The 15,306-nt window shown below is 34.9% G+C and overlaps 1 protein-coding gene across 1 annotated transcript in view; it reads left to right on the forward strand.

Moving 5' to 3' along the window:
• The window catches only part of pdgy (acyl-CoA synthetase family member pudgy), a 59,142-nt gene that overhangs the window by 22,534 nt on the left and 21,302 nt on the right, over positions 1–15,306 (forward strand). The window contains exon 3 of the mRNA XM_073976792.1: positions 7,847–8,057. Within this exon, the coding sequence (XP_073832893.1) occupies positions 7,847–8,057 (211 nt within the window). The remainder of the gene's footprint in view (positions 1–7,846; positions 8,058–15,306) is intronic.

Raw genomic sequence — 15,306 nt, forward strand, 5'->3', positions numbered from 1 at the left:
AAATCCTTCCGATGTTCGGGTAGCAAAAAGGACGTTTCAAGACATCATCACTCCTGCAACCACTATACCTGCTGGTCAAATTCCCGAAGAGAGACCAAATTTCCCAGCATATGCGACGGGATTAGCAAATGAGCGAGATGAGCCACCAACCAACCAGAAGAGGTGCAATAGTTTGTCGAGCATCCCAGGAGTAACGTTGCGAAGACAAGAGTACTACGTCGCATTACAATCTTCCAATGCCATCAGCAACGCCTAAATCACCCAAAGCTTTGGGCCCTTATAAAATCTCCATGGTAATGCTGAAACAGTTGAATGAGCGGGGAGTCGAATATCTCACAAAAGTTTTCAACCTGTCGCTAGCCACCATCGTTCCCGAAGCAATCCCACGGCAGTGGGTTCTTACGTACCGTATTAACCCGAAACCATAGTGTTTCGGCCAGCAGCTGCTAACCCAGCATCAAACCTATGCTTCTACGTAGGTTTCATGCTGCTACAACAACATCATTCGTTCCCCAAGTCTAGAAAATGGGAAGGGTGGGCCCGCTGCTAAAGCCAGACAAGGATGCTAGATAGGTGAATCGCACAGACCGATTTCGCTTTTGTCGCCCGTAGAAAAGACAGTTGAGGCTTAAATTCTCCCCAGCGTCTGAAATAGCTACACTGTTGCCGATCATCAGCATGGTCTCCGTCAGCAGCACAACACGATGAATAAGCTGCACGCAATCTCCACACATATGAGTCGAAGACTCAATCAAAAAAAGCTGTGCGGTAGAATACAGATGGTGGCATTCGAACTATCAAGCGCTTTTTGTATTGTTAAGCACTCCACGCTGTTTGAGGACATCGAGCAGGCTACCCCCAGCCAAGTTCGAAACGTTGGGTAATCAATTATATGTGTGGACACCAGTCATACGAGGAATTTAGGAACATGAAGCCTAAACACATCGGTACATATGCCTCGCCGCCTGGCTTTCTTGCTTCGCTTCATTTCTGACATTAACAAATAAAAGAATAAATAAGGCCGAGCTTAATTCGAACTAGGTTGCCGTTTTCTTCTTTATTCTTTTATTTTTATTATCTCAGAAATGAGGTGGAGCAAGAAAGCCAGCCGTCAAGGCTTCTTATGTACCGAAGCCTTAAGCCCCGTAGAATGAAACAGGGAGTTCGCCAAGTCGTAGTGATATCTCCGAAACTGATAGATTTGTCCTGTATTCCACCCCCTCCAGACGTCATTGAGATCGTAACGTATGCGGATGATTGTAGGATCTTGACGTCAGGTACCATCCCTGATCTCATTTGTGAAAGGCTGAAGTCATATTTGACTGACCACCTTTTTCCACGTGAGGAATATTGAAATATCCGCCACTAAATTTACAGCCACTCTGTTCACTACATGGACTGCAGATGTGAGCACTGAGTTGAATCTCATTGTTGATGGTAGCAGAATTCCGACCACCAACTACCTCCAGATTCTATGTATCACACTCAACAGCATGTTCACGTCGTCCGCTAATGGCAGAGCTAACTGCGAGAACCTGAGATGTACGAACAAGGTTCCCAAGTCCCTAGCCTTATAGTCCTTATAAAGAAACCTTTTTGACCACATATAACGTCGGTACGGTCCACAATATAAGTGCTAAGCAATGGAAAAATATTCAAAACTGTCAGAATGCCGCCCAGAAAACTACTGCCTCCAGTGGACCATCTGCATGAGAAGACAACGACAAGAGAAAACCTCTTGTAAGGTTGAAGCTCTCTTTCTAGATTATGAAGATCCCTTCTGATATGCCTATCCATATGGTGATTAGGATGGACCTCATGGCAACACCCGAGCAAGTACTGCAACGAAGTCATACAATTACGTTTTTGTACTGGAAAAAGTCTTCCTAGATCAACAAGCCTATCAAGAGTAAAGGTCCAGCGTTTCAAGAGAGAGCCCTAGATCAACAAGCCTATCACGCAGGGACACTCCTTAGCTGCCACGACAAATATGAGTAGTTTTCGTTCAACTACGCTAGGGATGGTGCAGCCGCCTAAATTCCTATAGAGACACCGTGCAAAATATCTTCCCAGCATGTGGCACAGGCCCGCACGATACATTGCATCTCTTCAACTGCCCTTGCAAACCTACTCAACTGACTCCAGTAGCTTTGTGGCTACAACCCATCGAAGCAGCAACATTCCTAGAACTGTATATAGACACAGAACCAGGTCAAGCAGAAAACGAACTTACAAACATATATACTGTTACAACAACAATAATCATCTAAATGAGTAAAGAATGTTTCCTCTCGAACTTTAGGAGAATAAAATACGAGTTGTTGTAGAACCTCTAGTTCTAGGCGTGTCAGAAATTATCTTGAAGAGCGAGAGATAGAATATAACGATCAAATTCACTAAACTATGTCAAGAATTATGTGTCAGAGTTAGCTACATTACTAAAAATCCACGCTTTTATGGGATGATGGTCCATAACAATTTTTCTGCAGAGAGTTTCAAAAACATTTAAAACATTTGGAGTGATATTTCAGACGATTTTTCTTCAAGTTCGAGATCAATTATAAATATTTCACATTTTTGGAATGTAGCCTCATTTGTAAGCTTTCTAAAACCAATTTACTTGTTAAATTCGGATTCATAGCTCAGAAATTGTAATGGTTTTTGTGAAACAACACAAAAATTAATAATAATCATACGCACTAGTGTACCATATTAAAAAAATACTCATAACTTCCTCAGTATTGCTTGGATTCCAAATATGAAAACGTAGCTGAAATGCTGCAGAGATGCCGCATAAATGGAAAATATAGTAAATTAATTATTCTCAAAACATCCATGGTATGGTATGGTTTTCCATTTGAGATATCCTTGAGAGTGATACAAAATATGATCCAGAAAACTACAACAATATAGCTCCTCAATTCTTTAATACATTTTATCAAATATACACAACTAGATCTTGGTTTGTTCTTAAAAATATATATATTTGAAACCTACAAAATTTTGGGCTGGCATTCCACTCAGTTTTCTTGAATTTCAACATCAGTTATGAATATTTCACTTTCATGGAATGTAACCTCATCTGTAAGCTTTCTAAAACTAATTTACTTTTTAAAATTGAATGCGTAGCTCAAAAATTACAATAGTTTTTGTGAAACAACCAAATAATTAATAATAATCATACGCCCTCGTACACCTATTTTAAAAATCCACATAACTCCTTCACTATGTCTTGGATTTCATGTACAAAAACGTTGTTGAAAAGCTGCAAAGATGCTCCATAAATGAAGAATACAATGCAGTTTTTATTTCGAACAATAGTTCTACAAAAACTTAATTTTTTATGATAGTCCTCTCGAAAATATTTCTTATTACATAATGTCTACATTTTTGTTCAGTATAATTGTTCAAATATACACGATAAGAACTCGTTTGGTTCTTAAAAAAATAAATTTGAAACCTACAACATTTTTGGATTGGTATGGATTGGATTAGAGTTGTGTAGTTCTGGAACGAACTAGTCCCAAGGAACTATTCCGGACAAGGAAGTATTGGAACTATATCGAGCCCTTGCATTTATATAGTTCCTTAGTTCATATAGTTCCTTTAATTCTCATTCTTTTGATTCCACACTCACTTCGATCTTTTTCGTTCGTTTCAATCATTATTCACATGCTTTCACATTGTTAAATAGGTAACGTATTTATTTGTATGTCAATTAATCCACCAAATGATGAAAACAAAAAGAACGATAGAAGAGAAAGATTCGTTGAACTAATACGGTCTCGGAACTATTTGGAACGAAGGAACCAGAAATAACGATGAAAGAGAACAACTATATCAGTCTCGGAACTATTTGGAACGAATGAAACAAAAGAACGACTAAAGGATTCATTGAACTACATCGGTCCCGAAACTATGGAACTATATTAAGGAACTAGTTCCTTTTGGAAAAAGCAACTAGAAAGATCGATCCACTCCGGGAACTAGTTTGCCCAACTCTAGATTGGATGGTTTTTCTTTAAGATTAAGATCAGCTACGAATATTTCGCTTTTTGGAATATATCCTCATTTGTAAGCTTCTTAAAACTATTATACTTCTTAAAATCTGATTCATAGTTCAGAAGTCACAATGGTTTTTGTGAAATAACCCACAAACTTAATAACAATCATACGCAAGTGGTTACAAATTTAAAACTTCCTTTTATCTCCCTCATTACGACTTGGATTTGAAACATAAAATCATTTTTGAAATACTGCAGAGATGCCTAAAAAAATCACAAATATATTAGAATTAGTATTGAGCTCAAATATCTTGCAGCATATTGAGGTTTAATGGGCACTAGCAACTTGATTTGATCATGTAAAGCCATATCTAAACATAAAACCATTTTTGATTGAAAATCCACACAATTTTTTTTGTTATGTTCGAGACATATTTTGATTTTAGCCTTCTTGGAATTGAGCCTTTTTTGTAAGCTTTCTGAAGCTAATTTACTTTTAAAAGTCGAATCTATAGTTCAAAAGTTACAGTGGTTTTTGTGAAACAACCCAATAATTAATAATAATTATACGCACGGGTGCACCAATTTAAAAAATACTCATAACTTCCTCAGTATTGCTTGGATTTCAAATATAAAAACGTTTTTGAAAAGCTGCAGAGACGCCGCATAAATAAAAAATATGGTAAATTTATTATTCTGCACAAATATTATCAAAAAATACCCGTTTATATTGATGATTATGATTAGCCATTAGAAATATACGTGAGAATAGAATCCAGAAATCTATAAAAAAATATTGCTCCTTAATTCTTCAATACATTTTAAAAATATATTTTAAAAAAATATACACAATTAGAGCTTGGTTAGTTTTTAAAAAATATGTTTATAATCTACAACATTTTTGGAGTGATATAATACTCGGTTTTTCTTCAAGGGCAAGATCGACTATGAACATCTAGAATGTAGCCTCATATGTAAGCTTTTTAAAAGTAATAATTTGTGAATATTTTGCCTTCTCGGAATGTACTCTCACTTCATTTCCCATTTTTGAAAAACTGCAAAGATGCCCAAAAAATCAGAAATATTTTAGAATTAGTATTGAGGTCATATATCTTGCATCAAATTGAGGTTTAGTGGACATTAATAACTTAGTTTGATCATTTAAAGCCATATTTAAACATTAAAACATTTTTGATTGAAAATCCATACAATTTTTTCGTCACTTTCGAGACATATGGTGAATATCTTAGCGTCTTAGAATTTTGCCTTATTTGTAAGCTTTCTAAAGCTAATTTCCTTTTTTAAATCGGATTCATAGTTCAAAAGTTACAGTGGTTTTTGTAAAACAACCCAATAATTAATAATAATTATACGCACGGGTGCACCAATTTAAAAAATACTCATAACTCGCTCAATATGGCTTGGCTTTCAAATATAAAAACGTTTTTCAAAAGCTGCAGAGATGCCGCATAAACAAAAAAATACGATAAATTTATTATTCTGCACAAATATTATCAAAAAACACCCGTTTACATTGATGATTATGATTATCCATTAGAAATAGCTCTAAGAATATGGTGCAGAATACTACAAAAATATAATTCCTTAAATCTTAAATACATTTTATGAATTTGTTGTAGAAAGATATACACAATTAGGGCTTGGTTGATTTTTAAAAAATATATATGTGTAATCTACAACATTTTTGGAGTGGTTTATACTCGGTTTTATATATACACAATTAGAGCTTGGTTGATTTTTAAAAAATATATGTAATCTACAACATTATTGGAGTGGTTTATACTCAGTTTTTCTTCAAGTGCAAGATCAGATGTGAATATGTAGAATATAGCCTCATCTGTAAGCTTTTTAAAAATAATTTACTTTTTAAAATCGGGTTGTTGGTTCAAGAATTACGAGCATTTTTGTAAAATAACCCAGTAATTAATAACAATCATACGCACAATTGCACCAATTTAAAAATCCTCATAACTCCCTCATTATGAATCGAATTTCAACTACAAAAACGTTTCTAAATAGCTGCAGAGATGCCCCACAAAAGAAAAATAAAAAAATTTATAATATATATATATATATATATATATATATATATATATATATATATATATATATATATATATATATATATATAATATATAATAATATATACTTTTGGCCTGTTATGTATTTACTTTGTTTACTTTACCTTTGTTTATTTTATTAAAAGAATTTGTTTAGTTTTGTATTTTTTATTTTCCAATATTTAACTGATAAACTTCAAAAACTTTTCATTATTTTGATATTTCTGGCTATATATACTCTATATATTCTAAAAGAGATCTTCTTTTCAAAGTTCTCGAACAAAAATACATAATTTAAGAGAATTTTGAAAAAAGTTTTTATATTTTGTTGTTACTAAAGTTTAGCAAAAATGTTTGGTTTCTATAGATTTATTTTTTCATTTTATTTATTTACTTTTTTATTTTGATGAAACATAATTATCATATTTTTCTTGTCATTCATTATGTTTTTACGAATGCGTACTATGGCCGGTGGTGATTATAGGAAATAAAAAAAATAATTTGTTTGTCGTTTCTTTTTTGAAACCACACGTCAATTTTAAATTACGAACGATTAGTTTAGTTTCCGTTATGTTTTATGGTGCTGAATTCAATGCCAAGTTCGTTTTTAAGAAATGTATAAAATAACAACAAATGAATACGAAAAAATATACATAATTAAAATAAATCTACATAACTGTGACTTGCCTAACACTTTTTCTCGGCAGTGTAATGCAAATAAAAAACTTATCAAACAAACCTATTTGCCACACGCCTAACTATTGTTTGCTGCTTTAGTGGGTTTTGTTTTGATATCAGTTGTGCCGGTGCAAAACTGTTGCCTAACACAAAATTGTTGTTTTATTTTTCTCTTGCACGGTCTTTACCCCCCAAAACCATTTTGTTTAGAGGGGGCGCGATCAACCATTTAATTGGCCCCAAACACACCGGTTTGTTTTAGCGAAAAAATACATCAACATTGTTTATGGTCGTTGGAGCTGCTTTAATTTTTACGAGAATGTGTAGCAAAACAGCTGAGTGCTCTACAGCAGACAACGAGAACGTGAATTAAAAGACTTTAGACTTTGAACGTTGATATTGTGAACTTTGGACTTGGATGTTCGTTGTGATTGTATCAAATAAAAAAGAAACAGAGAGACAGACAGACACAGCAAACACAAAACTGTCCCAAAGGCAACGTGTTTTGTTGAAATTAATTTAGATTTGAAAATAAACAAAATACATTTTATATTAAAATTGTTGTCTATCACTCACTCTCTCCCCCTCCCCCTCGTGCGAGCAGGTTGATGATGTTATAGCTACTCAATTTGGAAAAAAAAGTAGGTCAGAAGAATTGCAAAAAATTTGTTTATGTTTTATAGTTTTGCAAAGAAGTATTCATTATTTTTTAATAAATTAGGTGACATTAGATGGGGTCGCCACATAATGCCCTTTATTTAAATTCTTCTGAATGAAAAAAATATAGAAATGATGAGGTGTAGATGTATTTGCATTGTATTGTTTTTTTTTTAAGCGTACGATAATTGCTATCGCCCATATTTTACAGTTGCATTAAACTGCTGGGGAACTATTGTATCATACCATTGGTCTGTGGATTCAATTCCGGGCCATTTGATTAATAAAATTTTCATTTTCATGTTCTCAGCTATAATTCAAAAATGTCTTAAAATATTTTTTTATTAAAAATTTTCTATAGAAAAAATATTTTTCTCCAACCAAACAATTTTATAATAAGAAAATTTTTTATTTTGTATTTTTCAGGTCGATCTCATTACCGGCCGCCAATATACCTATGCTGAAATGCGTGACAACAGTGCCGCCTTAGCTGTACGCCTACAGACCAAATTCAAATTACAAAAGGGAGATGTTGTTGCCATTTGCTTGCCAAATTTACCTGAATATCCTGGTGCTGTATTGGGTGCCATTGAAGCTGGACTTACAGTGACCACCGTTAATCCTATTTATACAGCAGGTAAGTTCAACATAACTTTTTTGGTTTTCTTTTATTAACTTTTTTGTTTGAATTCGAAACAAATTGACTTATTCTATAACAATAAAAAAGTAGACAAATAGACCACCAAAAAGATAAACCAAAATATTAAAAATAGAAAACATAAAAGTCATGTATGTAATGCGATTCAAATTTCCCAAGAGCAGAACATCGTAGGAATTTTTAGGAGGAAATACTTTTTGGATCTTAACTAGTAAAAAAGTATCAGTCAGAGATATACCCTTAGCCTATGTGAATTTAAACTTTCATCTATGGACAGATCGAAGGTATTTAGGGTCTTTTCACAATTTTGTAGCCCATTTTGTACATTTGAGCTCGCCGACAAAAATGTGGATTAGGATTAAAGTTCAAAAGTGTTGCGGAGGAGGTACTGAATGGAATGTACCGACTTGCTCCATTGTGGAATTGGATATTGTTTTGGGAGTCACATCTTTTAGATAGATATCGCACCCACTAGTCATTTCAGTGGGTAGTCGTATAACTTTTGTATCAGTATTCCAGAAAGCATAAAGCATGGGCTTGTCCACGGAAAACATAATATCGCTTTAAACAGGACAATAACGAACAGCATCGGTATACATTTCCGAAGGATCTTCCAACAGACCCTAAACTACACCTTAACAAAAATTTTGAACTTTTGTGGTGGAGGTACCCCAAGGAGAGGACCGATATGGGTCATTTTAGAAGTTAAACTCAATTTTGAAAAAATATAAGGAGATCCAAAGTTTGGACAAATTGGTTGTCCCGTTTAATAGCTATCGTGCATACTATTTTAGTGAAATTTGTTAAATATTAGAGGGAAAAGTACCGGAAGTTGTGGACTGGTATTGCCCATCTTCGAACTGAAACTAAGTTTGGACAAATTTGACGAAGGCCAAATTTTTGACCAAATCGAATGTTATCGTGCTCTCCAGCCACTTCATATGGTGCCATAGGTGTTTTCTTACACCTTTCGGGCTGTTTGCTCAAGAAGTATGGACTTGCCCCTAGAAAAACGTCTACCGTCCCAAATTGGGCAGGGAATGCAAAAAAATCAAAGTGATTCGAGTGCAGGTATAAAAGTGAACTTATATGAAAATTTGTGTGGGTGGTGGACAAATATACTCCATATTCGAATTTCGAACCTGATCTATTTCTGGTAGATATATTAGGATGTGTAAAGTATGGACCAGGGGGCCACCGTGGTGCAATGGTTAGCACGTCCGCCTTGCACTCAGAAGGTCTGCGGTTCGAATCCCAGGCCAAGCAACACCAAACTTTCAACGGTGGCAATATTCCCCCTCAGTAATGCTGGCGACATTTCCTGAGTATTTAAGCCATGAAAAACTTCTCTACAAGTGGTGTCGTAAGACACGCCGTTCGGACTCGGCAATAAAAAGTAGGTCCCTTATCATTGAGCCAATATGAATCGGCGTGTACTCATTGATATGAGAGAAGTCTCCCTTGTCCCATCCGGGATGTTTGTGGAACAATTATTATATTATTATAAGTATGGACAAAATCGGTCAATGCCATCAAGAGTTATTGTGAGCACACATTTTCCGAATATTTTCGAACTTTTGTAAGAGAGGTACCTAAAGCAATGGACCGACATGGCTCACCATCAAACCTAAACTAAGTTCAGAAAAAAATATTACGATGGCCAAATTTTAGACCGACCCGTTTGAGGATTATCGAGGGCTCCAACCGCTACACATTGAGTCATAGGGGATTTTTAAAACTTTCTGGCTATTTACTCAGGAAGCATGGACTTGCCCCTAAGAAAACTTGTACCTTCTTAATGGGGGAAGCCAACACAAGTTACTGCAACAAACATCAAAACGATCCGAAAGCAGATGCTAAACTGAACTTTTCCGAAATTTTGTGTGGAAGGTATCCGAAGAAGTGGACCGTTAGAGTTCATATTGGAATCTCATATATGCCTGGTACATTTCTGGAAATTTCACGATGTGCACAGGATGGACCAAATCGGTCAATTCAAGAGGCAAAATATTACGAAAGCCAAACAAATTGGCTCATCCGTTCGAGAGTTATCGTGCGCACTAGCCAGCCAGACAGTCCAAACATACTTGGGGTCTAAAACCGTTATTTCGATGAGGCACATTTTGCCCGTATGAAAGTGTATATACTCTCGATAGCATAAATACTGAGGATATAATGAAGTAAACTGACCTAGAAAGCTTGATATCCAGTCTTTCGAATAATGCAAATGATTTTTGAATATTTTATGAAAACAATCCAACAAAATTTTGGTAAAAGCGATCAGATACAAGTTGATTCTCAGAGGACATTTTATGCCCTACACCAAAAGGTGGAAAGGGTATTATACGTTTTTTTTTCGAAAAATGCATGTAACACTGTAAAATTTTCGTCGTAGACCCCACATGTGGTATACCAAAATTCATATCTCAACGAGATAAAACGATTTTGAGATGTGTGTCCGTCCATCCATTAAAAATTGTAATCAAATTATGGACCAATCTTCACGAAATTTTGTGTGGAAGTCGGCTTCGGACCGGAATAGATCCCTATTGTTTTTGGCAATTATCGTGAAATATTTAGGAGGTGAAATGGACAAAAAACAAAATTTTTATCCAATTTTGTAGCGGCTCTGTAGATCGCAATGGTAGTCTGATCGGAGCGAAATGTGATATAAGGTTTGAGTTTACGACGAAGAAAAAGCATGCAATTTAACATGATGAACAGATAATATTTAGCGGGGACTAGTACTTTTGTGTGGAAATTGGTAAAATTTTTAGTATACTGCCTTTATCTTTGTTCCTGGAAAATTCGTTCCCGTAAGTTATATTTAGAAGAGGAACTCTTGGTCATCTAAGATTGTTAAAGCCCAGTATATAAAGGAATAATTGTTCCACAAACATCGCAGATGAGACAAGGGAGACTTCTCTCATATCAATGAGTGCGCACCGATTCATATTAGCTCAATGATATGGGACCTGCAGTTTATCGCCGAGCTCGAACGGCGCATCTAAGACACCACTTTTGTAGAGAAGTTTTACATGGCTGAAATACTCAGGAAATGTCGCCAACATTACTGGGGGGAATTTTGCCACCGTTGAAAAGTGATTTAATGTTGCCTGGCCGGGGAATCGAACCCACGACCTTATGTGTGCAAGGAGGGTGTGCATACCATTGCACCACTGTGGCACCCAGCAATGAATAGGATAGTAACTTTTATTTCTCGAATTTACCTTTTCGCCCGATTTTAGGTGCACCAATCACGCTATATATGTCCGATATTGATGAAATTTGAAACGAGTGACGGAATTAGGTATAGAAAAATGTTACCAAATTATATTGAAATCGGTACAGATTTGGATTAATCTCCCATATATATTTTCGTCCGATTTTAGGTATTTGATGTCCCAATCGCGCTATAATGAAATTTGAAATGTATGAAGGAATTTGGCTAGAAATAAGTGTCTTCATTCCTTATTGGTTTCTAAGCCACTTAGAGCCGAGAATTTTTTTTTTGCGAGAAAACTTAAATTTGTTTATGAAAATTATATTTCACTGTGCAACACTGAAAATGCAAACAACTTCTAGTGGGCATTTTCTGAAAGTACATATTAAGACTACAAAACCCCTAGTTGGGTTTCGTGTTTTTAGATCGGGTTCGTATTTTATGGCCTCATCTATACCGGGCTAAAACGGCCCTTTTTTCCATTGATCCGGGCTTTATCTCAGGAACTAATAAGAATTTTGCTTTGCGGTCTTCAACAATATTGTAGTCATATAGTAGTACAACTTAAGTGTCAAACAGACGAACTCGGAAAAACCGCAACTAGCGCATCAAAATTGATAAAATATATAAAAGTTTACATAATTTCTGGAAATATGGTCAGTTACATCCAAACTATTGAGAGCTTAACCAAGTAACCCTTCGCAAAAAAATTCCAAATAATGTGCTCAGCAATTCTTCAGAACATTCTGAAACTGTAAAACACTTATTTCATCTTGTTTAGGAGGTATTTCATATCATACTTTCTACAAAATATATTTCAAACAACGTTCATACAGGCTGTTTATTCTCATATTCGAAATTTTAAAGTATTGTTGATATATTTTTCAAATTTTCGTTGAAAATTATGCTAGAAACAACGCGATAGAGGCATTTTACAACAATGATATGCTCTGAAGAGTTGTGTATTACATTTCAGCGAATATTTTTCCCAAATATAATATTAAGAAAAATTTAACCGTTTTGGAGATACGCTGCGAAATATATACAAATTACGTAATTATTAGATATATTATACAATTTGAGGCAATATATGTGGTTATTCGTGTTCATTTTTTTCCAAATACCTTTTTCTTGTTCTTATCTACAAGTTTGCTGCGGATGTCATGGAAAGATTCGTATTGGTTTTAAAGATATTGCCCCGATTTGCTTTAAAAAGTCAATATTTAACAATGTTTAGATGGGATCATAAAATCCGAACCCGATCTAACAAAACAAAACCCAAAGAGGGTTTTTGTCTATTGGGTCTATACTTTCATGAAAACCGCATTAGAAGTTGTTTGCACAAAATTACCTTGAAAATGTTACACAGTGTTTTTGAGACTTATTATTTTTTCAAATAACTTTTTTCTCTAAAACGTATAGTTTTCCTGCAATCGGGCCTTATTTTAAAAGTACCGAATAATTTGGACGGTAATATAGGTGTATCCTTATATGCCAATTCCTTGGTTTTTGATTGAGAAAATACTCTTACTATATTCCTAATAAATCCCTGACTTTATATGATTCCAACATGTATGATTAAAAATTATGAAAAGAAAAAGAGTTGATTTTTTTTGAATAGCTTTGGTTTTAGTCCAATTGCGTAAAAAGACATGGGTCACATGAAGCTTTTTAAGCGTGAAATTACAGATAGCAGACAATACTATAACAAAATGCAAAAAAAAAACACACAAAACTATTCGAAAAAATCAGAGTTTTACGCCAATGTTTGCAACCATTTTTTGTGGCGTTTAAACGACCAGTGGCTTTATCTGGGTTAATTTGAGAACGCATATTGCTTTGTTATGCGCACTTTTCCACTTACAGTTCGAATTATATAAAATTTAAATTTGTAATTGATTTTATTGGTTCTATTTGAATTTCTAATGAAATTCCAATATTAATTAACAATCGAATGGAAAATTCCATGATTATGAAATGAGAAATTTGAATTTCAAATTAAATCCTCAAATGTTGAGAGAAAATTTTCGATTTCAGATGAAAAATTTATTCTTCAAATTACAAATGAACAATTAGTGGACATTTTAAAACGGCTTTATTTTTTATACCCTCCACCATAGTATGGAGGGTATATTAAGTTTGTTTTTCCGTTTGTAACGCATTGAAATACTCATTTGCGACCCTATAAAGTATATATATTCTTGATCAGGGTAAAATTCTAAGTCGATCTGAGCACGTCCGTCCGTCCGTCCGTCCGTCTGTGGTAATCACTCTAGCATCCACAAAAATGGAGATAGGACGTTGAAATTTTGGGAAAATGCGTCTTTTGTTTGCAGGCAGGTCAAGTTCGATGATGGGCTATATCGTTCCACGTTTTGGTATAGCCCCCATATAACGGTACCCCCCGATTTGCGGTATTTTGACGTTTTTAGCTACATTTTTAGACCGATTTAGCTATAATTTGACATTTAGGGTTCTCAAGTATCAATAAACTTATATATCAAAAGTTGTGGACATAGGTCCACGTTTTGGTGTAGCCCCCATATAACGGTACCCCCCGATTTGCGGTATTTTGACGTTTTTAGCTACATTATTAGACCGATGTAGCTATAATTTGTCATTTAGGGTTCTTAAGTGTTAATAAACTTATATATTAGAAGTTGTGGACATAGGTCCACGTTTTGGTATAGCCCCCATATAACGGTACCCCCGATTTGCGGTATTTTGACATTTGTAGCTACATTTTCAGACCGATTTAGCTATAATTTGACATTTGGGGTTCTTAAGTGTCAATAAACTTATATAACAAAATTTGTGGACATAGGTCCACGTTTTGGTATAGTCCCCATATAACGGTAGCTCCCGATTTACGGTGCTTTGACGTCTTTAGCTACATTTTCAGACCGATGTAGCTATAATTTGACATTTAGGGTTCTTAAGTGCAACTAAACTTGTATAACAAAAGTTGTGGACCTAGGTCCACGTTTTGGTATAGTCCCCATATAACGGTAGCCCCCGATTTACGGTGTTTTGACGTTTTTAGCTACATTTTCAGATAAACTTATATAACTAGTGGACATAGGTCCATGTTTTGGAATAGCCCCCATATAACGTTACCGCCCGATTTCAGGTATTTTGAGAATTTTACCAACAAGTTTTAACCGAATTATCTGTAATTTGAACATTTGACATTTGAAATTCTTAGTGGTCACCACACCTCTCCACCAAAAATTGTCAAGAAAGCCCCCATATAACGGTACCTCCCGATTTTCAGTAATTTGATGATTTTAGCTACAATATTAAAAAGAACAAGCAGTAATTTGAAATTTGAAGTTCTTAGTGGTCACAACACCTCTCCATCAAAAATTGTCAACATAGGTCCATGTTCGGATATAGCTCCCATGTAACGGTACCTCCCAATTTTCAGTAATTTGACAATTTTAGCTACAATTTTTAACAGAACTAACTGTAATTTGACATTTGAAGGTTGTAGTGGTCACCACACATCTGCATCAACAATTTTCAACATAGCCCCAATATAACGATACTTCCCGATTTTCGGTACTTTGAGGATTTTACTTAAAATGTTTAACCGAACGTAGGTCCATGTTTTTGTATAGCCCCAAAAACAAACCGCCCGATTTTCCGTACCTTAGCTTTATTTTTTGGACGAACTTTCTGTAATTAGAAATTTAAAAGTCAACAAAAATTCTGCAACAAAAATTGTTCATTTAAGTTCATATTTTCGTATAGCCCAGATACCTCCGAACTAGCTGTTAATGACAGTTGAAGTTCCCACGTTATGTACCGATTTTCGATATTTTGAGTATTCTAGCTAAATTTTTTAACCGAGTTAGGAGTTATTTGACATTAAAGGCTCCCATCAAAAACTGTCAACATAGGTCCATGTTTTATTATAACCCCTATATAACAGTACCTCCCAATTTCTAGCCCACCAAAAATTGTCAACAGTTAGATATAGTCACCATAACAAAGGGCCTCCCG

The sequence above is a fragment of the Musca autumnalis genome, unplaced genomic scaffold (assembly GCF_047663935.1).
Source record: "Musca autumnalis isolate F117 unplaced genomic scaffold, ASM4766393v1 scaffold_3, whole genome shotgun sequence".
Taxonomy (NCBI): domain Eukaryota; kingdom Metazoa; phylum Arthropoda; class Insecta; order Diptera; family Muscidae; genus Musca; species Musca autumnalis.